A 27,284-nucleotide genomic window follows, 5' to 3' on the forward strand; every position below is an offset into this window, starting at 1 on the left:
TTTCTCCCGTCATCACGCCTACATTCCTTCCCCTCATTCCCCTACACCCCCTACTATACTTCCCCCTCACTTCTCCTTCTTGGAAAAAAGTACGATAGACGAACGGATGGACAGACAAGCGGACACCTGACCAAAACTATAAGGGTTTCTGTCCTGAGCTTATGAAACCCTACAAAAATGGATCGAATTCTCTTTTTCATTTTTCTCCAATACTGTTGGATAGAGATCAAAATCAACACTAACCCGTGCTTCTGGACTTTTGAAATTAATATAGGGTCTTAAATGAGAAAAGCTCGGTTATGGAAAAAATCTAAAAAGGAAGTATTTCTTATTAAATATTTGTAAATTAATATTTTAGTAATTTCTTAAAGATATTATTCTTTGCTTAACATAGTTTGCAGTTGCTTAAACAATTGGTATTTGTATAATTTTTTCCCACACAATCATGAAAAGTTAGTATTTTCTGGAATTAATGACACAATTAACGAATGTTAAGAGTCATATTTTTTTGCTTAAGAAATTTGATTTTTTTTCAACGAAAATTTATATTTTTTAACAACAATCATTAGATTTGAAAGGTCCACAATTTTTTACCAATTTTAGATGACATTAGCGTTTTACGTCAAAAATTAGCAATTCAGACCAAAAAATATTATAGTTTGAACAAGATATGCAACTTTTTAACAGTTTCTGGTTATATTGACGTTTTCCCAGGAAATCGGTTATTTTAAACAAAATAATTCAATTTTAAACGAGATTCACAATTCTAAACTATTTTTTGTTATATAATAATTTCATGTTTTTCGTCGGAAATGATTGGTATTTTCAATAAAAATCATTATAATTTGAACAAGATTCGGGGATGGCTCAATTTGAAACTCTTAACATATAAAATTTGCTGAAACATTTGAATTATTTTTGGTTGATATTTTCAATGTGTGGGAAAAAAAGAAAAATGTTCTGGAAGTGTAAAAATTTGTTAGTCTGCCGAAGTATCATTCTCCATGTTAAGACCAATGGAAAAGGTATCATGCGGGGAGGGGGCAGAAGTACCTGTAAAATGTATCACGTATTTTGTGAATGACCCCTATATATTTGTATATCTAATGGTTGTAAATTTCCAAAAATAATAAAAGATAATAAAAAATAGCTAATTTTCATATGGGATCAACATCAGCCTAATGTTGAATACAGTATCATCTACTATATCTACTACTATATTATCGTGTCGGTTCAGTTCTTATGTAGGGCAACGCCAGGTAAATTTCTGCTAGTAGATATTATAAAATGCAATTAGGGTCATAATATTAGTCTTATGTTTTAATTCTAAAATTGCGTGAGTTTTTTAGTACGCTCGACAGCCAATATACGGCCGATTTTGGGCATGGCCTGCCTTCGCCTTGATCCTAAATCGGGGGAATAGCCAGGCACCGCCGTTTCTCTCTTCACGAATATTCGAAGGCTCTCAGTTCTAGGAATTTCGTAAACCGGGGGTTCTTATATCGAGAGTTGAGTGTAATATAGAAGTTATTGCTGATCAACGACCAGTAATCTAAAAAAAACTTTACTTCATTGAATAGAAGTTATAATTTTATAATCCGTTGACTTTTCTTCATTTATCTGAAAGAGCCTTCTTCTACAATATCCGTAGTACGAGGAGTGAAATTGAATTATATTTGAACTTTGATTCGGAAATGAAAGAAAAGGGGTGAATAAATGGAATAAATTGAATAAAAGATTATTGGATATTGATATGTTTCAGTTTCCCGATGCTTGCATGAAGTTTGGAATAGACGATGTGGAGAAAAGCGAAAACACGTACGTGGGTTCTCTGGTTCTGCGACAGCCTCTTGACTACAAGGAGAGACCTTTCTACCAGCTGCTTCTCATGGCGAGCGTGAGTGGAACTCGGAAATGGATATAAATTAGTCGCTTGTTTCAGCTTTTTCCTAGCTCCTTCCTTCCTATTTCTTCAATGTAGACGATGCGATGCGATGCGCATATGCAAACGAATGGCAGAGTTAATTAATTCTTATTATAAAACACTGTCTTATGAGACACTAATTACTATCACAACTTTGCTTCTTCGACTCAATTTAGCTACCCAGAAAAACAACTTCATTCTCTTCTCACTACATTTTCTTTAGCTCTCTAATTATGAGTCTAGCCAACATCACTGTCAACTTAATTAATTTCCTGAAACACCCGCCATCCGGTAATAGAGAGTGAATTCATGTTTTGTCTGTGAACATTTGAGTAGCAAAATCTATCCTATTTAAAATTCTCAAGCCTCGGACTCACAACATTATTAACTCTTTTTGACTCTTATTTACGATGAAACTATTTTACTAATATTTAGAAAAAAGGGAGCATACTATTTTTATGGGTTCGTAGTCTCGTGCAGAAACACTTACAGTTTCGTCAGTGTCCGTTTTTCGTACTTCTTGACAAGTAGGAGAACTGAGGATAATTGAGGGGAAATGTCAGGAGGAAAAGTAGTGGAAATGAGAAGTGAGTGGAGAGAAAGTAGGGGTAATTGGGGGGAATGAATAGAGAGAAATGAGGGGACATAAGTGGCGGTAAATTAGGGGTAATTAGAAGAAATCATTGTTGGGAAAGTAGGGGAAATGAGTAGAGTGGGGATGGGAGAAGTGAGGGATACTTCAAACTTTGAAGATTACATAAGATTTCAAGTAAATGCAAAATTTTTTTAAATTAAAAAATTTCAAAAGATAATAAAATTCCAAGATCATTCACGAGATTTCAATGGATTTCAAGGGATTTGAAATATTTTAGGCTATTTTATATGATTACAAGTAATTACATTTTACGAAATTCAAAGACTTTCTAGAGAACTTTAGGAAGTACATGAAATGGAATCAATTTTAGGGAGTACATGAAGTGGTAATAAATTTTAACTGACTCCTAGGGGTTTCTAGGGATTTTATAGGGTCTTATAGGATTTCAAAGATTTAAACATTTTTAAAGTCCTTTTCAAAGATATTCAAGATTTCAAGTTGTACGAGATTTCACACGATTCAAGGGATTTTAAAAATTTCAAAGGATTTTAAAGAATATAGTATATTTTAAAAGATTAAATCAAATTTAATAAAATCTTGAGGTACTTCTGGGGATTTTATGAGATTATATGGGACTTTAGAAGGTTTGAAAGATTTAAAGATTTGTAAAGTAATTTTAAAAGATTTTAAAATTTCAAACGTTTTTAAAGAATATAGTGTATTTTAAAAGATCCGAGGAATTTCAACTAAATTTCAAATGATTTTGGACGATTTCAAAGATTTTCAAACTATTTAAGGAATTTATAGAACTTCGAAAAAAATTAAAAGATTCCATAAGATCATAACGAATTTCTATATATTTCAAGGGTTTTAATCAGTTTCTATGGATTTCAACAGATTTCGAATATTTGAAGGGATTTCAAAGCTTCTAGAGTATTTTAAAAGATTTCATGGGATTGTAATTAGTGTAGGATGTTTAAAATTTTTTTAAGAAATTGAGCGAAATGTTGTATTTTCAAGGGATTTTAAAGAATTTCGTAGATTTTCAGAAAATTAAAAAAAAAATAAATAAATGAAGGCAATTTCAAGCGACTTCTAGAGATTTCTATAGATTTAAAGGATAAGTATGATTTCAAAAGAAATTATAATATTTCATAGGTATTTTGAAACATTCGAAAGAATCTCAGGCAAGTTTTGGGAGATTTATTCAATTAAAAAAATTGTTAAGCCTTCAATGTAATATTTAATAAATTACATGGCACTGTTTTTCTACTATTCCTCAAAATTTATGCTACTATTGACATTATTTTTAATTTCTCAAATGAGTCCGAGGCCTTAATGCTTTAAAACTTCTAAGGTTGGAAATTTGAATTTGAAGTGAATTTATAAAGTGGGACGATGGTCGTGGGGGCTAAAGCGTAGGCTTTGGACCCACTCCTTCGGCTTGCGGGTTCGATTCCCGCCTCGCACTCTGGAAGAGTCTCGGTGGCCCATGCAGTGAACACTAGCCTAGCAAGGGAGTTGTTCATCTCCGGAGAGTCCGTGGGACCGGTACCTCTAGAGAAAAAGGTTTTCTCTAAGTACTTAAGGCTGTGTTGCTCTTGGTGGTTCGAAACCCACCTTAAACTGTAGGTCCCCCTTCCACCACCAAGTAAGTGTGTGGAGGGTGTGTAAAGGAATAGAGAGAAGGTGTAAGAAAAATGTAAACCCTTAGGGGACACATTAGAAGCTTCCACTCACTCCACTCAAGTGAAATTATAACATTTTAAAATTTCAAATTTTTCAGTCAAAAACCTTAAATTTAAAATAATCTAGTTTTGTCAATATTGTTAAAAAATGTACATTCATCAAATATTCCAACTATTTTAAATGTAAATTCTTATGGTCAAACAGCAATAAGTTCAAAATTGAATAATTTTCGGTTAAAACTTTATAAATTAGGCATTGAAAAAAATTCAAATTCAGACATTCATAGTTTTACAATTTAAAATTTTATCGATTAATTAACAATCGTGGTCATTGATGAAAAAGGCGCACATAAAGCCACTTTTTATAGTTTTATCAATGTAAATTGTAGGAAATTACCATTCAATTTTTTTCTACATATTTTTATTTTTACAATTACATGTATTTTTGCATTGGCTTATTCTTAGATTGATCCTTCAAATTAAATACATTATTTTCTTGATTAATATTCCAACAGCAATAAAAAACTCTACTTTTGATTTTCATCTTTTTCAAGTCAATATAAGTTATATATGTGAATCTCAGATATTTAAAAAATGTTTTAAATATTATTTAGCCATTTTTCATTTAAAATTTGTAGGTTGGAATAATTTAAAAAATATATTATTTAAAGGAAAAGTGAAAAATAACTAGGATTAAAGTAGTCAGCTTTTTTTTTAAATCGCCCTTAAAATTATTTTCATTTAAAGGTTGCCAGATTGTCTAATATTTTGAAGGTTTCGATTTTTATTTACTTAATCTAAAGCCTATTGTCTTAAGATTATACAATTTTTATGTGTTTTTTAAGTGTCTACTTTTAAAACCTTCAGAATTAAATCTACTCAAATTAGAAGACCTCCTAATTTCACTTATACACTATTGAAACTTTGAAATTGAAATCACTGAATTTTAAATATTCTGAAATTCTATTTTTTTCTGCATGGCGATTAATTTGTTCGAGGCACTTATACAAAAACTTCGATGACGCTACTTCACTTAGATTAAAAAATTTTAGGAAGGAGCAATGTAATGAAATATCTAGGGGAAACCTCCTCACAGTGGGCAATCATTAATTAAAAATACTAATGTATATAAAATAATTAATTTAATTAAATTAATGGTTAAAATACTATATTTCTAAATAAATTAAGATTAAAATTAATTATATATATGCTATTAATTAATGATTATCCAGTATAGGCTTCATTATCCACTGTAGGAAGGTTTCACCTAATCTTTAGTTGAAAAAGTGATTGAATTTTGAATTGTTTTCGTAAAACCAGGATGGAACGAACAATAGGACTACTGGAGTTGAAATCAAAGTAACTGACATACAAAATAGTCCACCTGAGTTTTTGGATTCACTGACGGGAGTGGTTCGTGAAGATGATCCAATTGGTACTTTGGTCATGACGGTAAAAGCTCGGGATGGTGATAGAGGCATGCCGAGAAAGATCGTTTACGAGCTCGTCACCAGTAAGTAGCATTTCAGAATCTCTTCTGTTTTCTAATGTGATTCCTTTCTCTTTCCCGTCAGAGCTCGAAATTGCAGCTTTTAAAACGAGTAGTTAATCATCCCTTTCTGAAAAGAAACTGCGGTTCTCAAGTCTAAAGGCTAAAGTTTAAAATTGAGCTATTTTTCAAGTATTCCGATCATTAACAGGATTGCTAACAAATTCCAATTTCGAAATGCCATGACTTTTCCCTGACCAATTTTTCATTTAATGTTAAGGCAAAAAATTATTGTTCCTAAATTTCTTTTAAAAACTTTTAGTCTACAATTTACGTAAGGAGATTTGGAAGGAGGATTTGGATTTGGTAAATTTCTTTTTTTTAACCAAAAAGATAAAGTTTTAAGCAAGAAGATTAATTTTCTACTAAGCAAGACGAATTCTCAACGAAACACGTGATAAATGGACATTTAAAAAATTAATTTGAACAAAAAAGAACAGGAGGAACAAATTTGATCCAAAATGTTGAATTTTGTATCGAAAGAGCCTAATTTTCTACAAAGCAGTTGGGGTTATCTATAGTTATCTTCAGTTTAAAAATTAATTTTTAACCAGAAAAAACTAATTTTCAAGTAAATTGTTAATCTCTCAGCCAAAGAGATGAATTTTTAACAAAAATAATGAATTTTTAATCAACAAGATGAATTTTCTACAAAAAAGGCAACTTTTCAACAAACTACATGATTTTTTGAATTAAAAAGATAAAATTTCACTCAGAAATAGAATAGTTACATTTTTAGTAAGAAAATTAATTTTCAACAAACTATGTAGTTGAATCTTCAAGAAAAGAAATTAATTTTCAACCAAAAAGATCAATTTGTAGCCAAAAATAGTATAGTTACATTTCATGTTGAAAAAAACGAATTTTCTATTTAAAAAGAAAACGCATGTTCTACAAAACATTTGCGTTTTGATGGGAACAAATTAAATATCTAGACAAAATGTAAAATTTGTGACAAAAAAAACCATGATTTTTCAACAGAATGGTTAATCGTTCAACAGAGAAATGAATTTTTAACCAAAATTACACATTTTCCACAAAATACATGAATTTTCAACTAAAAAAATGTCAACAAAGTAGTTAAATCTTCATCTAAAGAAATGAATTTGTTGCCAGGAAAATTCATATTCTACGACAAAAAATAAATTTTTAACAAAACAGTGGATTTTTCAAACCGAAAATATAAATTTTCAGGAAAAAAGTTGATTTTCATCGAAATAGTTTTATTTTAAATAAAAAAGAAATACGTTTTAACAAAATAGTTCAGTTGTCAATAAAATAAGGAGAATTATAAGTACAAGTTGCATTCTCAACCAAAAAAATTATAAAATAAATAATGTATAAAATTATACGTTTGTATGACGTCGACTTTCTCTTTTGTAAACAGGTGGAAGTCGACACTTGATAAAGCAGGACGAAAAATTCTGTTTTTTGGGGATTTTTTCCATACTAACTACTGACAAACATTTTTCAGGCCAAAAGTGATCATATCGATGAAATTGGAAGACTTGTAAGCTTTCAGATGAAAAAGTCAATGAAGTGAGGGGCCTAGAGATTTGGCCCCGACATTAGTTCCAATGCTAGTACTTAGAACCCTAACGCGTCAGATATGTTTGAAATTCGATTTTATTTGATTCCCAACAGATCCATTCGATTACTTTCTCCTGGATTCTACCACTGGTGAACTGAGAACAGCAAAACCTCTGGATAGAGAGGCTTTACAGGATTCGACTGGAGTTTTGACGCTGACGGTGAAGGCACGAGAGGTAATCGGTGGCATGCCAGGAAACGACGAATCGACAGTTTCAACGGCGGAAGCCACCGTCACTATCAAAGACGTCAATGACGAGCCACCTTCCTTCAATCAGCGGGAGTACAATATCGAAATTCCCGAAAATGTCCCCGATGGAACTCCGCTTCCACATTTGGACATGACTGTCAAGGATCCTGACGTGGTAACAACTTTATATTCTTTCAAATTCAAATCTTTTTCGTTTTTTTTCTAATTGCTTTATTATATAATTTTTTTAAATAATTAACATCTTAGTACCTCAAGCCAAAATGTAGTATTAATACAATTAATACAGCTTCAAGCGCTCTCAAAGAAGAAGAAATAGGGTAATTTAAAAGAAAGGGGAAATACATGTTTTAAATAATAATAATCTAGGTACAAGATTTAAAAAGTCTAAAATTTAAAATCCAAAAAATTCGAATTTAAGCTACAAAATTTTTCTTGGCTGAAAATTACATTTTTATTGAAAGTTGAAGTTTAAATTTAAATTTTTCTTGTTTGAAAATTCGATAATTTGTTTGAAGATTCGTCTTTACAGGTTTGTTAATGCAACTTTTTGGTATAAAAATAATTTCTTTATTGGAAATTCTTCTATTTGGCTGAAAACTAATCTCTCTTGGTTGAAAATCAACTTTTATCTTGAAAATTTATTTTGTTGTTTTTGAAAATCAACTATTTTCTAACACATTCGTATTTTTAGCTCGAAAACTCTTCTCTTCATTGAAAATTCATCTTTTTGGTTGAAAATTTAACTATTTGGTTTAACATAACTGTCAAGGATCCTGACATCTTTATTCAATAAAATTCAAATCTTTTTCGTTTATAATCATAATTATTAAATACTGATTGCTTTATTATATATAAATTTAAAAAAACAATTAAACATCTTATGACTCCAAGGTAAAATATGCAATTTAAATTATTATAAACATTATTTCAGAATTCACAGCTCAAAATGCTTTTAAAGCAGATGAAATAGGGTAATTTACAACAAAATGGGGGAATACATATTTTAAATAAAAATAATCTAGGTACCAGGTTTCTAAAATTTTTAATCTAAAAAATTTGAATTTTAGCTACAAATTCTAACTAATTTGTTGAAAATTCGTGTTTTGGTAGAAATTTCAACTGGGTTCTAAAAAATGCGACTTTTGACTTGGAAATTCCACTATTTTCTTGAGCATGTAACTGTTTTTGGTTAAAGTTTAATCTTTTTTGTTTGAAAATTCGATAATTTGGTTGTAGATTCGTCTTTGTAGGTTGTTAAAGCAACATTTTGGTTTAAAATTAATTTTTATATGGACAAATTCGACTATTTCGCTGAAAATTAATCTCTCTTGGTTGAAAATCAACTTCTTTATCGAAAATTTATTTTTTCGTGTATGGAAATGAATATTTTCTAATACATTCAACTTTTAAGCTAGGAAACTCCTCTTATTATTGAAATATCATCTTTTTGGTTTAAAATTTAACTATTTGGTTTAACATGACTGTCAAGGATCCTGACATATTTATTCAATAAAATTCAAATCTTTTTGGTTTATAATCATAATTATTAAATACTAATTGCTTTATTATGTATCAATTAAAAAAAATTAAACATCTTAAAACTTCAAGGTATAATATGCGAAATGGGGTGATTTTAAAAAAACGGAAGAATACATTTTTTAAATGAAATTTTAATTTTAAATCCAAAAAGAAGAATTTTCCACAAAAAGTTGTAATTTCTTGCTAAAAAGTCGAAAAGATTAATTTCCAAATGAAAAACTAATCTTCGAACAAACAGTTACATTTACAACTAATTCGTTGAACTTTCGAGCAAAAGAGACGCATTTATAACAAATAAGTTGAATTTTTAACTAAATATTTAAATTTTAACCCAATAATACGAATCCACAAACAAATTACCGTATTTTCAAACAAAAAAGATTAAGTTTCAACCAAAAAGTAGTTTCATTTTCAACCAAAAAGTTGAATTTCCAAGCAAAGTTCACAACAACAAAGTTGACTCGATCATGACTTTTCTACCAAAAGACGGATTCCTAATAAAAAAGGTCAATTTTCTATCAAAGAGATAAATTTTGAGCAAAGTAGTTTAAATTTTAACAAAATAGTTCAAACTTTCAACGAAGTAGTGGATTTCTCAGCCAGAAATATGAATGTTTAACCCTAAAAGATTTCAAAAAACAAGTTAATTTTGAACCCAATAGTTGAATTTTCAGCAAAGAAGAATTGATTTTGAACAAAACAGTTGCATTTACAACCACATAGTTTAATTTTTAAGCAAAAGAGACGCGTTTTTCACAAAAAAGTTGAATTTTTGTACAAAATAGTGGTCAAATATTATAGAAGGCAATGAACCTTCGTCCAAGAAAAATTAATTTCCAACCAAAAAAGATTACTTTTCTTCCAAAAGTTAGAATATTTAATCCAAAAGAATTCATTTCTGTCCAAAAAGTCAAATCTTCATGAAAACAGTTGAAATTTCAACTGAATATTCAATTTTTAACGAAATTGTGCAGAATTCATCGCTTTGGGTTAAAAATTCAAGTACCTACTTTCCTTAAATTTTATATTTTTTTTATTTAAACCTAGTTATTCTTATTTTGAAAGTCCAATATTATTATTCTTGTTTCAGAATTCCTTTTTTCGTATTGAAAATTATACTATTTTTAAAAATTTCATTTCACTATTTTTTTGAAAATTCTACTACTAAACCACTACTAAACCACTACTAAAATTATCAACCTATTTATTGAAAATGCATCTATTTTTCTTAAAAGTTCAACTATTCGGTTGTAAATGCAACAATTATGTTAAAAATTACATTTTTCAACTGAAAATTACCTTTTTGGTTAAAAATTCATCTTTGTTGAATGAAAAATAACTTTATTGTTGAAAATTCATCTTTTTGGTTTGTCAAAGTCAACTATTTTCTAAAATTTTCGACTTTTTCGCTAGGAAACTCAACTATTTGGTTTTGTTTCTGCTTAGATGGAAAAGTCATATTTCTTGGTCGAAAATGAACTTTTTTATTGAAAATGTAACATTTCGGGTTGAAATTTCAACTGTGTTCTAAAAAAATTAACTTTGAAATTCCACTATTTGATTAAAAATGTAACTGTTCTTGGTTGAAGTTTAATCTTTTTTGTTTGGAAATTGGACAACTTGGTTAAAGATTCATTTTCGAAGGTTTAAAATTCGACTTTTTACTTAAAAATTTATCTTTTTGTTTGTTAATTTTAATATTTGGTTCAAACTTCCTCTTTTTTGGTTGGAAAATTAACTCTTTTGTTAAAAATTATTTTTTCTTGAAAAACTCATCTCTTTGGCTACAAATTTAACTATTTTGTTGAAAGTTTATGTTTTGGTAGACAGTGTCATATTTCTTGAATACAAATTTATCTTTCTTGAATTAAACAAATTTTTTTATTGAAAATTTAATATTTCTGGTTGAAATTTTAACTGTGTTCTGCAAGATTCGACTTGGAAATTCACTACTTATTTGACAATGCAACTGTTTTTGTTTGAAGTTTAATCTTTTTTGTTTGAAAATTGGATAATTTTGTTAAAAATTCGTCTTCGTAGGTTCTAAATGCAATTGTTTGGTTTTCAATTAATAATATACTATTATATTTTATAATATATTATTAAAATTTTAAAAATTAAAATTTAATATTGGACACTCAACTATTTGGTTAAAAACTCATCTTCCTTGGTTTAAATTTAACTTTTTTGTTGAAAATACATTTTTTCGGGTTTAAAAATTAACAATCTTAAAAACACTCGACTTTTTAGCTAAAAACTCAAACCCTTGTAGAAAATTCGTCTTCATGGAATGAAAAGTAATCTTTTTTTGATGAAAATGTGATATATTTCAAATAGAAATCTTTTAAATCTGGTATTTTCTTGAAAAATCACCTTATTTCCCCTGTTTTGAGAGCATTTTGAGCTGGTGGCCACATCTGCTTTACAAAAATTAAAAAAATCCTTTCCAATTCTTTTTTTTTCCAGGGTTCAAATTCCGCGTTCTCTCTGCGATTAGAAGATATAACTGGTGCGTTCGCCATTGAGCCGGCCCAGGCGACCGGAAGTACTTCGGTCAATATACGTGTGACCAACGGCTCCCTAGACTACGAGAATCCCAACCAGAGGAAGTTTATCATTCTGGTGAGCAACTTGTAATGCAATTACATCTCGGTTTTCGCCTCTGGCTAAACTCCTCTCATGGTCCGTCTCTGCGAGAAAAAGAGATCTTAAATAAACTTTTTGTTTGTCCTCTTGATTCGTGCCGTACACATTCACTAATTTTCTTATACTCTCTTCAATTGGAATCACAACATTTGCTTCATTCGCAGGTGATTGCAGAGGAACTACATACAAATCCGAAGCTATCATCGACTGCCACCGTAACTGTCGGGATCGTCGATGCTAATGACAATTCTCCTTCATTTGCAAGTCCAACTTACACGGCTGTTGTGTCCGAAACTGCAGCCCCGGGGAGCTCAATTGCGACAATTACTGCCAAAGATCGTGACAGTGGCCGGTAAGATTTCATTTCTTATATTCATGCACAGTAGGGTGGATCGAAAAAGAGAATTTATAAATTGAAAATGCCTGAGCAGTGAAAAGTTTCCTTTTGGGTTACTTATAATAGATATGAAATTTGAAATTATTCGATTAATATCTTTAGTATTCTAAAGAGATCACGTGTTCGGAATATGCTCGACCTTTATACAGCACATTTCTTATTCGAGTAATGATTAAGTTCTCTTAATTTTGATGATGCCAGAACTAAAAAATGGTCTCCTTAAAGGATTGATTTCTCTCAAAATTCTGGGTAAAATGAGTCTAGATTGAAGTCAATTTGTCTATTTTTACATTCTCATCAGAGAAGGTATTAGATTTGTGTAAAATTTGACCCCCCCCCCACCTCCAGTTTTTGTCAAATGTCTATGTTTTGAGACCCCCTGAATCCGAAAAAAAGGTTTTTACGAATGTGTCTTGTCCGTCCGTGGATGTTTTTTTTTGTTAGCACGATAACTTTCGAAAGAATTGACTGATTGGATTTTGCCTTTGGTAAATTCTTTTACTATCCTAAAATAAAGGTCAAGTTCGTTAGACAGCGATTTTGGATAAAAATTTAAAAAGTGAGCACATTTTGAATATTTGAGACCACTTTTTTTGAAAAATCAAAAATTTGCTCCACGGATATTCATAGTATTCGAACAGAGAAACAATTTATACTAATTACTTTTTTTTATAAAAGCGAAATTTAACAGGGTTATAGCTTTCACAACATTCCAAAAAACAAGATTATTCTAACAACTTTTTGAATTTTCTTGAAAAATCGAAAATTCAAATTTTGGCAGCATACAAAAATTATGAAAAATCAAAAATGAGTTTTTTTCACATTGGGCCGCACAATGGGAAGAAAAATGATTAGTTTGGTTCAGAATAACGTACAGCCCACAAATCTTCACCGATTTCGACAAAAAAAATTTGGAAAAAAGCTAATAAGATATCTAACAAAAAAATTACTTTCAAGCAAAAATAGTTAGACTTTCTACCAAATAATTAATTTTTTAAGAAAATACTGAATTTTCAACCAAATTATTCAAGTTTTATATTGAAAATATTAATTTTACAGGGACAAGTCCATTTTCAACCAAATAGTCAAATTCCTTACCACATTTAAACCAAAAAGGTAAATTTTGGACAAAAGAATTGAATTTTCAAATCAAATACAACACTTTTCTACACAATTTTCTCCTATGTTTCAATGAAAGGATTGAATTTTCATACCGAAAATATAAAATTTCGACAAAAAAAGTTAATTTTGAACCAAATAGTTGAATTTTCTAACATTTTCAAACGAAAAAGGACAAATTTTCGACAAAAGACATAATTGTCCAACAAAAAAGATTATTTTGAACCAAATAGTTGAACTTTATATAAAAAATGAATTTGAAACCAAATAGTTAAATTTTCAAGAAAAGAGATGAATTTTCAACTAAAATTATGAATCTGCAGCCAAACAAGTTAAATTTTCAAACAAATCAGACGAATTTTCAACAAATTAGCTGAACCCTCCACAGCAATTTTGTTACCAAAAGATATGAATGTTCAAACCAAATACCACACATTTCAACAAAATATTTGAATTTTTGAACAAAAAATATGACCTTTATCAAACGAAAAAGACATATTTAAAAAAAAATGATTTTAAAACAAAATAGTTAAATTTTCAAGAAAAGATTATGAATATACAACACGTTTAAAAAATTAAGTTCATTTTTTAATCTAAAAATATGACGTTTCAACAAAAATATTTGTTATTTTTCAACAAAAAGGTTGAATTCTCATACTAAAAATATTAATTTTCAACGAAAAACTTAATTTTTAAACAAGAACGTCTAACTTTCAACAAAAAATATGAATTTTCAGCTGGAAAATTTGAATTTCAAATTTAAAATGTCAATTTTCAACCAAACTTGAAATATTTACATTTTCAGGAAAGAAAATTAATTTAAAAATAATAATCATTTTCAACAGCATAGTTCAATTTTTACCATAAAGTTTATTTTTTAACCAATAAAACACTTGTTTTTACAAAAAAGATAAATTGATAACAAAACACATGAATTTTTAACTTAAACGAATCGACAAGAAATGAGTTGCATTTTCAATAAAATAATTAAATTTTTAACCGAATAATCGAATTTTTTAATCAACCCAGATGAATTCCGAACCCAGAATATAATGCTAGACTTTTCAACAAGAAAAAATTACCTTTCAACCACAAATAGTTGGATTTTGTGATTGGATTCTATTCATTCAGAGGAAAATCGAGAAAAGTGAAAATTTCTTCAAAAGAGGAAAAAAATAAGAATTCTCTCTTGAGTGTTCTCAGATGAGAAAAAATGTCTAAAGAATTAAATTAAAAGTATTCTCATACTAGTATCAAATAGTTTTAACTCATTATTCATTGTTCGATGGACGCCTATATAAAATTCTATTTATATTTCGTATTTAAAAATACAAGAGGGGTCCCAGACATGTCAGAAATTGTTAAAAGAGGGAGAGCTGAGTCAAAAATCACTGCATGGAGACCCAAATTGGCACTGATCTTGCAAATTTATTCCATTCAAATTGTAGCTTAGAATTGGTATCTTACAGATTTGGAGTCGCCGGTATTATTTACCAATTGATTGGCCAAGGCGCTGAGCATTTTGCCGTTGATAAAAAGACCGGGAGCATCACAGTTGCTCCCTGTCCAACTCCAGGAACATCACCTTGTCTTGATTACGAGGAACAATCAGAGTACTTCCTAAATTACAAAGTAGGATTCAAGTTTCAAAGTTTCCTCATTTGTATCTTTATCCTGAAGTCATTGAAGCATTGTAATTTGCTTCGTATTCTTCTAGGCGACTGATGACGATGGTAAAGGTCAAACAACAAGTGTTTCTTTGAGAATTGGCCTCTCTGATGCAAACGACAGTCCTCCGCTTTTCCAACAGGCGAAATATCGAGCAGTCGTTGACGAGGGAGCTGAGAAATTCGAGCCTGAATTGAAAGTTCAGGCAAGGGACAAGGACAAGACATCGAAAATTTCCTATTCTCTCGTTGACGGTAACGAGAAGGGTCTCTTCAACATCGACCCGGACACTGGCGTAATTTCTATCACTAAGAAAGGTTCCGTTGCTGTCACGAATTCTAGTCAGGACTGGATTGCCCTTACAGTTCAGGCTAGCGACGGAGCTTTCACCGACAATGCAACCGTAAACATTACCGTCCGCGACGTTAACAACAACATTCCTGTCTTTCCTCATGATCTTTACACCGCCAATATTCCCGAATTATCCATGCCAGGTATTAAATTTATCTTTAAGTTGCAGGGTGTCTACCGTATCTGGAAAACTTGGAATTTTGAGGGAATTTCAGATTGGCCGCTGGAATTTCAGACTGACCAGGAAATGACAGGGGATTTATTTTTTTACCGGGAATTTCACAAATTTTTAGAAAAAGAATTCTCCCCAAGTTTGATTTCTACAGTTTTTAAAAATAATCAGTTTCTTATAAAATTTTGAAAAATGTTTGCCTTTTAATAAATGATGGCTAATTTTTTCCACGAAAACATTCAACAATTTTTTTGTAAGAAAAAATTTTTAAACCAAATTAAATATTAAAATTATTTAGTTATTTTAAAAATTGGAAACGGTAGAGTTGTAAAGAAGTTTTTCCCGGGAAAAATAAGCCTACATTTATTAAAATGCAATCATTTTTCAAAAATTGAAAAGAAGTAACGGTCAGAAAAAATTCAATTGCAAAAACCATTGTTAACATTATGTAAATTAAAAATGACATCAGTTATATTATAAATTTTGCATTCAAAAAATTTCAAAATACAGTTTTAAAGTCCTAAAAAATTAAAAAATTAGTGGCATTTGAAATCGACAATTTTGGATAAAAAACCTTTTTAGTTAATAAAATTTGAATATAAATTATAATGATTTTTGAAATTGAAATATAAATGAAGAATTAATAAGTGAATAATAATTGATTTTACGAGACGATTCAGTCAGTTCGAAATTTAAGAATTTCCAGATTTTTACGTTAAAAATTAAATTGTTTCAATTGGAATTTGGAAAGTCTTAGTATATTTAAACAAATGTAAACGCCCAATTGAAACTTTATAAACTATTTTCAATTTTAAAATAACTTCGAAATAATATATTCATAATTAAAAGCTTTTATCAAATTTAAAATATTTTTTGTGTCTAAAATTTAAAAAATTGTAATTAAGAAAAATAGCAATTACTGATTATTTAGACATGTTTAATTGTTATTTCGTAGAAAAAAATCGACCAAGTTAAAGTCTGAAAAGATGCAAACTTAATTAAAAAATTGAAATGATTTCATGTAATTAAAACGAAGTTCTGACAAAATCCGACAATTCGTACTCAAATTTTCGTGTAAATAGCCAACGGCCTAATTTAAAACAAAATATAGATTTTTGCAAATTTCGGACAAAAAATCTAGTAGCTTGTTTAGAATTATGAAAGTCTTCAAAAGAATCAAAATTTTTCTTAAGATTCCCAGGAAAATTTAAAATGACTTTTTATTTTGAAAAAATAATTCTAAGAGAATATTTGAGAATATTTAAACAGATTTCTCAAATTGTCGAAAATGTTTTTAATTTTACATGATTAACAAAAATGTTTGAAGAATTCGAATCATTATAAAAGATGTTTAGAAGTTCGAAAAAAATTTGCAAAATAATTGAAAATTTGAATAAATGTAAAACAACATGTAGTTGTTTTAATATTTTGAAATTAAATTTTGAAGCTTTCTGAGGATTTTTAAACTATTCAAAATGAAAATAATTAAACAATTTTTTAATAAGCGTTCTGTTTATAACAAAAATTTAATCGTTCAATTTTTAATATTTCCAGCTTAAAGTTGCTGAAAATGATTGGAAGCTCAGCTTTAATTACTTTAGATTCAAAAATTTTCAGCTTGAGAGTTGACATTTTTTAATTTCAGTTACTGAAAAAATTTTGCAAACCGGGAAATGACCAGAAATTTTTGTATGCGAATAAAACGGCCATCCTGGAATTTTTACATACCTGAAAAAACCTGGCAATTTTGTTTAAAGATGGGAATTTTTGTACGAGAGTGTTTAATTTTTTGTGTGAATTAAATTTAAATTGCAGTATAAAATTGTATAAAAATCATTCTATATTTGTAAAAGTAGCTTTATATCACTGTATTTAACTTTTTAAAATCTTTTTGGGGTGAAATATCAACTACTACATTTTTCGCTCAGAATTAATCTTTTTTGGAATAAAAATTTAATTACTCGGTTAAAGTTAAACTCGTTTAATAAAAATACATCTTTTTGGGGTGAAGGTTTATAATTTTAATTGAAAATTCATCTTTTCGGTTGAAAATTAAACTGTTTTTTTTCAACTGAATTTTTTTTAACTGAAAATGAAAATAACTCTTCCAATTGAATATTCCTCCATTTTAATTGAAAATTCATCTCTTTATTTGAACATTAGTTTTTTTAACCGAAAATCTTACTATTGAATTTTTGGTTGACAATTTATCCTTTTTAGTTGAACATTCTTGTACATAATTTGTTTGAAATTCGTCTTCTTTAGTAGAAATTATTCATCTTTTTGGTTGAAAATTAATGTTTTTGGTTTAAAATGAATCTATTAATTAGTTTTTTAACTGAAAATTTTACTATTCAATTTTTGGTGGATAATTTATCTCTTTTTTAGTTGAAAATTCGAGTATTTTGTTGTAAATTCCTATGTTTTGTTAGAAATTAATATTCTTGGTTAAAAATTCATATTTTAGGTTAAAAAATTCATTATTCCATTTAAAGATTCATCATTTTAGATTAAAATTAATCTTTTTGGTTTAAATTCCAACTACTCCAATTATAGATTGACCATTTTAGTTAAAAATTCATCAGTTTGGTTGAAAATATTTTTTCCTTATCTGAAAATGTATCTATTTAATTTTTGGTTCAAAATTTATCTTCTTGTTCAAAAATTCAACTTTTACGTTTGACATTTAAATATTCCAGTTAAACATTCATTATTTTATTTAGAAATTTTTCGTTTTTGAAATTTCCACTATTTCAGTTGAAAATTTATAATTTTGTTTGAAAATGTAACTTTTAAATGAAATTTTTTTTAAATTATTGTTTTTCAACTGAAAATGGAACCATATCCATTGAATATTCTAGCATTTTATTTTAAAATTCATTTCTTCAGTTGAACATTAATTTTTTTATTTGAAAATGTAACTATTCAATTTTTGTTTGACAATTCATATCTTTTAGTTGAAAATTCGTCTTTTTTAGATCAAAATTCTAATATATATTTCAACGGAAATTCATGTATTTTATTGAAAAACGGTATGTTTTGGTAGAAAATTAATTTTCTTGTTGGAAAATTTATCTTTTTCGTTGAATATTCAAGTATTCCAGTTAACTCTTTATCATTTTATTTGAAAATTCATCTTTTTGATTGTAAACAAAACTATTTCTTAAAAAATTAAAATCTTTTGTTAAAAATACATATTTTTGGCTTAAAATTTATGTATTGCAATTGAAGAGTCGTCATTTTAATTGAAAATTCATCACTTTGTTTGTAACTTTTTTTTGCAGAAAATTAATTATTTTAACTAAAAATTTAAATAATCCTTTTGTGGTTGAAAAATGATATTTTCTTGTTCAAAATCCAATGTATTTAGAAACTGAAAAAACTTTATAACAAACTAAAAAAACTGTACGCATATTCCGAGTTCATTATTTTAAATAATGCGAAATATTTAAATGGCTCCATACTGTGAAAAATTATATCTGAAAAAACTTGAGATACCTGAAAAAAAAAACCCTAGAATTGTCAGGAAATTTTCTTCCAGGATTTGTGTAGACACCCTGAGTTATGTTTTTTTCACAATATTTTTATAGTTATCATTCAGAAAGTTAAAACAACTTTGACCAAATTTAAGAGTATTTTATATAAAAGACCTTTTTTGTTCTATCAAAGGGGCGATCGTCGAAGAAATATTGGCTACTGATGCCGACAGGGGCGTTAATGCGGAACTGACTTACAGAATTCAGAAAGGAGCATTCGATGACTTTGCAATTAACGAGACAACTGGGATAGTTACCGTATCTCGAAAACTGGACTACGATGAAAGAAATACTTACCATGTGGAAGTGATTGCATTCGATGGTGGTAAGTCTTTTTTCTTTAAAATTAGTCGCTTTAGAAAGTGAGAAATTTAACAAGGTGGTCGCAGATCAGGGAAAATCTGGAAATAAGCAGGGTGGCCGCTGTATCGGGAGAACCGGGAAATGACCGGGAATTTTATGAGACCGGGAAAAGCCGGGAAATGACAGTGAATTTATTCCTTGACCGGGAAATTTACGTATTTTCAGAAGAAAAATTTGCCCAATAATTGATTTGACAATGCAATTCTACATCTGTTCAAATTTTGAGGATTTCCAGATTATAACTGTTTGAATTCGAAAGTCTTAATATGAATTGAGATTAATATAATATAATTTATTCAGATAATTTTATTTTTAAATAACAATTTTAATGATTTATCAATAAAATATTTTTAATTCAAAGTTTTACGTCTTCCATCATATTATTTTTTATATTAAATTTAATAAATAAATTTATTAATATATTATTTTTATTACTTTTCTCAGCAATTAAAAATTTCACTGTTCCTTTAAGACGAGTAAATTGAACACAAATATATGTAAAAGGTTAAGAATTTCGAAAAGCTTTTCAACTTTTAACGTTACAATTTGAATCGTTCTGTTTAAAAAATGTGTAATTTGTAAGTGAAATTGTTAAATCTTGACGTATAAATAGCAATTGAACACTTATTATTTGAAAACAAAATTTGAGTAATTTCAAGAGATATTTCATAGTCTTGAAAAGATTCAAAATTAATTAAAAACTTGAAATGTCCTCAAGTAATTGAAAGAAGTGTGTTAACATTTTTGTTTAGAGCGTCTAAATACATTTTAAAATTAACCGAATTTTTCCTACAACTTTTGGAAAATCCTGCAAATTAAAAGAAATCCTTCAAATCTTCTAGGTTCTGTTTTGATCATTTTGGAAATTATTACTTTATAAAATTATAATTTTGAACATTTTTAAAGTTCATTGCTTGATTCTTTAATTTAGAGTATTGAAAATGTTAACGTGGATTTATATTTTTGGAATTTAATCTGAATCTTTGAACTCAATAATTTATAAAAGTTCTAGATTTTGCAGTTTATCTGCATTTCAATTAAAAAAATTTCGATTGAAAAGTGTCAGTACCTTCCATTTCATACGTGTAAATTTTATTTGTTGTTTATTGCTTTAAATGGAAAAATGTTCAGAATAGAGTTCGATTTTTTAAATTTCATTGATCATGAAAAATGTTTGCGAACCGGGAAAAAAGCGTGAAATGACCGGGAATTTTTTTCTTTGAATAAAACGGCCACCCTGAATCAGGGAAAAGTCATAGATTAAAAAAAAATAGAAAAGTCAGGGAATTTCCATAAGAACTTACCTTTAAATAAATTAATCCATGGGTTAACCACTATTGGGTTCAGGTCTATACCTATTTTTAAATTTTCTTGAGCTATTTTTAGATATTTTAGGATTTTTTATTGATTCCAACAAATGTTTGATAAATTTTAATAATTTGAACGGATTTCAAAGGATTTAAAGATTTCAGAGTAATTTTAAAAATTCCAAGAAATTTGGAAGATCTTCAAAAGTTCCGAAGGATTTCAAAAGATTTGAAATATTTTAAGGTTCTCTTAAAAGATACCAAGGAACTTTCAAAAGCTTTAAAAAATTTTCAAGAGTTTTAAACAATTTTCAAGAATTTTACATAGTTGTAGGGTTATTGATTCCAAGATATTTGTAATAGATTTTAATCATTTAAATGGAGTTCAGAGGATTTAAAGATTGCAGGTTATTTGTAAAAGTTGCAAGGGGTGTCAAAGGGGTTTAAATATAATTTGAATGGTTTTCGAATTATTTTCAAAATTTTAGGGTATTTTTTAAAGTTCCAAACGATTTTCAAAAGCTTTAAAAAATGTTAAGCGACTTCAAAAAATTGTAAGTAAGTAAGGTATTTCAAAATATTTTCAGGAATTTTTAATATTTTTCAATACTTTGATGGGATTTTCATCGGTTTCAAAGAATTTGTTAGATTTTAGGTTAGTTTTAAAATGTCCAAGGAATTTTCAAGAGTTTTAAAAAAATTCACGGAATTTTAAAAGATTTTAAAATATTTTAAATATTTTAGCGTATTTTAAAAGATTCCAAGTAATTTTCAAGAGATTTAAAGAATCTCAAGAGATTTCATAAATTTTATAGAATTTAGAATATTTTAGGGCATTTTGAAAGATTCCTAGGGATTTTTGCAGGATTTTAACGAATTTTTTAACATATTTCTAATGATTTCAATGATTTTTAAGAGTTTTTAAGCTCTAAAGGTATTTTAATCATTTTTACTGGATTAGAAGTTTTTTAAGAATTTTATAGGATTTTAATGGATTATAAAGATTTGAAGTGATTTTATAACATTTCAAAGGGATTTCAAAGGATTAAAAATATTTTAGGGTATTTAGAAGATTACAAGGAATTTTCAATAGATTTTAATAAGGTGAAGCACATTAAAGCGATTTTAAAGGATTTTCATGATTTTAGTGTATTTTTAGAATTTGATGGTTTTTTCAAGAGCTTTGCATTTTTACGGTTTTTTTATATTTTAGTATATTTTGAAATATTCTAAGGAAATTTCAAGAGCTTCAAAGGTTTCAAGATATTTCAAAAGATTTCAAAGAATTTGAAATACTTTAGGATATGTTAAAAGATTCCAAGGCTTTTTAAAGAGATTAACAAAATTTTATTTGAAGGATTTTAAGGAACTTAAAAACAATTTCATGTGGTAGTAAAGAATTTTCTAAAATTTCGAAAGATAAGGAACATTTTTATAGAACCTATAAGGCTTTACGGTATTTTAAAAGATACCAGGAGATTTTTATAGGATTGCTGAGGATTTCCATGATTTTACGAAATTTTTTAAAGCTCTCAAGGTATTTGAAACAATTTTTACGTGATTTAATATGTGTCAATGAATTTCAAAGACTTCATTCAATAAACTTGAATTTTTTTACTTTGTCTTGACTTTTTATTCATTTAATCAAATTCTTTGCGGGTTCCTTTAAATTCCTCTAGATTCACTTTAATTTTATAGGAGTCAATCAGATTTTTAAAAATTTCATGCAATTGATTTCATTTATTTTTAATCTAAATTTGATTGTTTTAATATCTTATGAATCGAATTCTTTTAAATTGAAAAGAACATTACTCTCATTATTAATGCAGACTAGTCACTTTTTGGTAAATTGAAAACGTTACAAAATAACAATTTTGTTTTTTAAATAGTTCAGGGAAAATGAAAACTCATTTTCAATTTTCCTAGGAATCTTAAGAAAATGTTTTTATTCTTTTCAAGCCTTTCAAAATTCTTAAAAAGTTTCTAAATTTTTTGGTTGAAATCTGCAAAAATCTGCATTTTGTTGTAAATTCAACTGTGGGTACTATTTGCACCAAACTTTCAGTACGAATAGCTCAATTTCTTCGGGTCACAAACTTCGTGTAAATGATTTGAAATAATTTAAAGTTCTAAATTTTATTTTGATATTTTTTAAACTTCTAAATATCTCTTAAGATTACTCTAATTTTTTCTACAACTAATAAGTGTTCCTATTGCTATTTATAAATTAAATTTTTAAGGTTTTTTTTTGTTTAATTCGCAGGATTTTCTAAAATTTGTGGGAAAATTTCAATTCATTTAAAAATATATTTAAACGTTTCGACAAAATTTCAACAATGATTTTAAATTTGGAAAAATATAAATCAATAGTGAATTAAAAATATTATAATGTCTCAAATTTCTAATCACGAGGTATTTTTTATTCCAGGAACGCCAAGTTTGACAGGAACAACAACTTTGATGATCCACGTGGAAAATAGCAACGACAAGCCACCTTATTTCACTCCAGAAATCCAAAGAGCCGAAGTAACAGAAGATACAGCAATCGGAACCGTCTTTACGACCTTAAAAGCCGTTGATCCCGACAGTCCAAAGCCGGAAGCTTTAAACTTTGCGATTTCAGAGCCGATAACAGCAATCGATCGAAACGGTCAGCAAGTGAATGCGAGTATAGTCTCGTTTAAAGAATTCTTCGCTGTTGATAAAAAGACCGGTCAAATTTCGGTTGTGAAACCTTTAGATAGAGATGTGGCAGCAACTGTGAGTGTCAATGTCGTTGTTACGGATATAACAGCTCCGAGTTTACAGCAGGGAAAAGGCACTTTGGTAATCACGATTATCGATGTCAATCATCTGGCACCGGAATTCGTAAAGCCCTGGACGAAAGAAGATCCGAATTATTTAATTGAAATGCAAGAGGAACAACCGACTGGTGCTGTTGTGGGAGGTTTCACGGCCACTGATGCTGATAGTAATATTGCGGGATATGCGATCGAACCTCCGAGTCCTTATTTCAACATCGATAATGTCACTGGTAAGGCGTCTTTTTCTAATAATTAAGAGAACTCAGTTCCCAGGGTGGCCTCCCACCCGGGAAAATCAGGAGAACCGAGAGAAAGACTTGACCGGGAAACCGGGAATTTAATTTTAAAAACCGGGAGTTTACGCCTGAGCGCAGAATAATTCAAGTTTTCATTATTTGAATAAATTTGATCAATTTACATCATAATTTGTATTATTTTTCATCACAAGAAAAACCTTTTGCAATTTTTGCTCTGTGAGACTTCTTTCGCTAACTTAAGTTTGATAATCGAATTTATGATATTTCAAACATATTGGGAATGGTTAAACTGCGATACGCCACCTGGTGACAAAACGCTGAACTAGAAAGAATAGGTACGATTTTAAAGATGTATTTTAATGTGTGCATAAAAGTGTTTTAACGATTTTTTTATGGAGGTTTAAATTATTTTTAAAAGATTATAGACTTAAATGGACTCATTTTGAAGAAAAAATGAACTCAAAGTAAATTTTTATTAACTTATACATAAAATATTTACTATTTAAAAATCTGGGTTAAAAATTTGGTTATATTTTGTATTTAAATTCCAATCATCTATTAATCGTATTCTTTGCATAATAATTGTAAAATTTGTCGCAAGATACATTAATTAAAGTTATTTAAGCTTACAATAAACTAAAACTTACATGAAATAGTGAAATAATTGTTTTTTTTAAACCCTATTTGACAAAAATGTGTTTTTTTCCACTCTATAAGATGGAAAACCTATCTAAAAATATTTGTTTTTCATAAAGATTTGTTTTTAGTATTCAGTTATTGTTTTATACTTCACAGAACAATCGTAAAAATACTTTTATGCAAAAATTAAAATACATCTTTAAAATTGTACCTACTCTTTCTAGTTCCAGTTTTTGGTACCAGGTGGCGAATAGTAGACCACCGTTTCCAATAGAAACAAGAATTTTCTCAATTTTTTCAAAAAATGAATTTATCACGTTTTACTCGGAAGTTAACAGGGGATTTCCGTACAGAAATATAATTTAACTTGAAACAGGTAATTTTTGACATGGCACGGAAATTTGTTTAAAGAATTATCATTCCGATTTCGAAGAAAGGAATTGAGAAAAATCCCTCTTTAAGGTCAGAACTCGTCACAATTTGAGAATTCCCTATTCCAAATTTCAGATAAAGAAAGCACTTCAAGTAATTTTTAGAGTAGAAGTAGTATTTCAAAGAAGAAATATTTCTGAATTATAATTGTAAACTTTGTTATATTATTCGTTGCAAATTCATCCGTTCTAAGTTAAAAATTCAACTTCTTGGTTAAAAATTAATCTCTTGTTAAAAATTAATTTTTTTGTTTAAAGATTCATCATTTTAATTGAGAATTCATCCCTGGTTGTAAATGTTTGTTAGAAATCATTTTTTTCAATGAAAAAATGAACCATTCCAGTAGAACATTTAACTGTTCTGCTGAAAATGCGTTATTTTGTTGTTGTTAAGAATTAGAATTTTAACAGAGAATTTTACTATTTTATTTTTTGGTTGAAATTTTTTAAAATGAAAATTCAACTGTTTGGTTATGAATTGACATTTTTTATTCAAAAATTAAACTATTTGTTCGAAAATATGTGCACTTTGTGGGAAATTCGTTTTTTTTTTAGAAAATTATTCTTTATAGTTGAAAATTCATCTTTTTGGTAGAAAATTCAACTAGTTTAGTTGAAGATTGTTTTAACTGAAAACTTAACGGTTCAATTTTTTATTAAAAATAGATCTATCCTAGTTCCAATTTCAACAATTTGGATGAAAAATGATCTTTTTATTTGAAAATTCAACGATTTCGTTGAAAATGCACGTATATTGTTAAAAAATATATTTTTTTGTAGACTGTTTAGTTGAAAAGTAAACTATTTTGTTAAAAATTAATTATTTGGCTAAAGATTCATAATTTTATTTAGGAATTCATTTTTTTTGTTGAAAAATGAACTATATGACCGAAAACTTGTTGTTTCTTTGGATGAAAAGGAATTTTTTTAACTGAAAATTCTACTATTTTTCCAGTTAAATAATCCTTAATTTTAGTTAAAAGTTCATCTCTTTTGTGGAGCATTAATTTCTTGACTAAAAATGTAATCATTCAATTTTTGGTTGAAAATTATATTTTTTCGTTGAAAATTCGTCTTTTTGGTAGAAATTAATCTTCTTGGTTGAAAATTAATCTTTTTGGTCAGAATTTCAATTATTCTAGTTAAAGATTCATCATTTTAGTTGAAAATTCATGTTTCTGATGTAAAATTCAACTATTCCTGTCAAAGATTTACATTTTTAGGTAAATTTTTATCACTTTGTTTAAAAATGTAACTATTTGTCTGAAAGTCAGTTTTGTTTGTCATTATTTTTTTTTTTTAATTTAAAATTTAATTATTTACGTTTTGGTTGAAAATTTATATTTTTTAGTAAAAATTGTTTTTATTGAACATTCAACTATGTCAGTTGAAGATTCATTGTTTTAGTTGGACGTTATCTTTTGGTTTAAAATTCAACTATTCCAGTTGAAGACTTATCATTCTAGTTACAAATCCGTCAGTTAGATTGAACTATTTTGTGGTTTCTTTTTTTATTTGTTGAAAATAAATTTTCTCAACTGAAAGTTCAACTATTTCATTTTTATTATTCGGTCAGTTTGGCCCAGAGTGTTCTGCGTTATCGAAAAAATAGGTGTTTTCTTGGAGGGTCAAAATAAAAATGAAAAAAAATCCCTTTACATTTTGAAAATCCTAGTAAAATCCTTTAAATCTTATGAAATTCCTTGATATCGCTTGAAATATTATAAACTCACTTATATATTTTATAATTCATTGAAATTCCATAAAATTCCTTTAAGAACCCCTGAAATTCGATTACATAAATCTTATACATTCTGGAATACATTAGAACCTACGAGACTTCTCGCTTTCGAGGCTGTAGGGGAAGCAAACACGAAGTGTCAGAATGCCCTCTCTTCTGCGATAGGCGAGAACCACGTGACGCGCGCGAATTCAAACGCTTTCAAGCACCGTACAGCTTTGTCAAGTATGTTCGGTGAAAGGAAACCTTCCCTTCAGTGGCGCCGAAACGAAAACCTTTTGGGGGGCAATTTATTTAATTATGAATTTCAGGAAATTCAAGATTAAAATTTTGAAATTTCAATCTAATTGGATCTTGAAGAAGGTAATTGTTAATATCAGAACGCAAATTTCTGAAATTTCAAGATGAATTACCGATGCTAAGTTTGAAATTTTTTGAGTACTTTTTCGAAAACGAGACAATATGAAAATTTCAGGATTCCAAATGAGTCATTTTATGAAGTTAAGCTCCCGAAAAATTCTTTTTCAAATGTTCAAGCAGTGAGCGATTCACTTTTTTTACGTATTTTTTTGCGGCTCCATTGAAATTCTATTTAAAAAAATGTTACAATATAGGTTAAAGTATTTGTTAAACAGTTTGACTGAACAAAAGGTATGAAATTCGAAAACGAGAAGTGTCTTAGAGAGAAGTGTCGTAGAGTTTACTGTATTTTTAAATGCCCTAAAATATTAACAAAATGTTTTAACATTTTCTGAAA

General features: G+C 28.3%; 1 protein-coding gene across 1 annotated transcript in view; it reads left to right on the top strand.

Moving 5' to 3' along the window:
- Window positions 1-27,284, top strand: part of LOC117168826 (cadherin-87A) — a 264,168-nt gene that overhangs the window by 211,317 nt on the left and 25,567 nt on the right. Inside the window, exons 5-13 of the mRNA XM_033354673.1 lie at window positions 1,763-1,897; window positions 5,528-5,720; window positions 7,401-7,711; window positions 11,563-11,718; window positions 11,907-12,094; window positions 14,728-14,890; window positions 14,976-15,420; window positions 19,119-19,310; window positions 23,084-23,689. Of these exons, the coding sequence (XP_033210564.1) occupies window positions 1,763-1,897; window positions 5,528-5,720; window positions 7,401-7,711; window positions 11,563-11,718; window positions 11,907-12,094; window positions 14,728-14,890; window positions 14,976-15,420; window positions 19,119-19,310; window positions 23,084-23,689 (2,389 nt within the window). The remainder of the gene's footprint in view (window positions 1-1,762; window positions 1,898-5,527; window positions 5,721-7,400; window positions 7,712-11,562; window positions 11,719-11,906; window positions 12,095-14,727; window positions 14,891-14,975; window positions 15,421-19,118; window positions 19,311-23,083; window positions 23,690-27,284) is intronic.

Source organism: Belonocnema kinseyi, chromosome 3 (genome assembly GCF_010883055.1).
Source record: "Belonocnema kinseyi isolate 2016_QV_RU_SX_M_011 chromosome 3, B_treatae_v1, whole genome shotgun sequence".
NCBI classification, from domain to species: Eukaryota; Metazoa; Arthropoda; class Insecta; order Hymenoptera; family Cynipidae; genus Belonocnema; species Belonocnema kinseyi.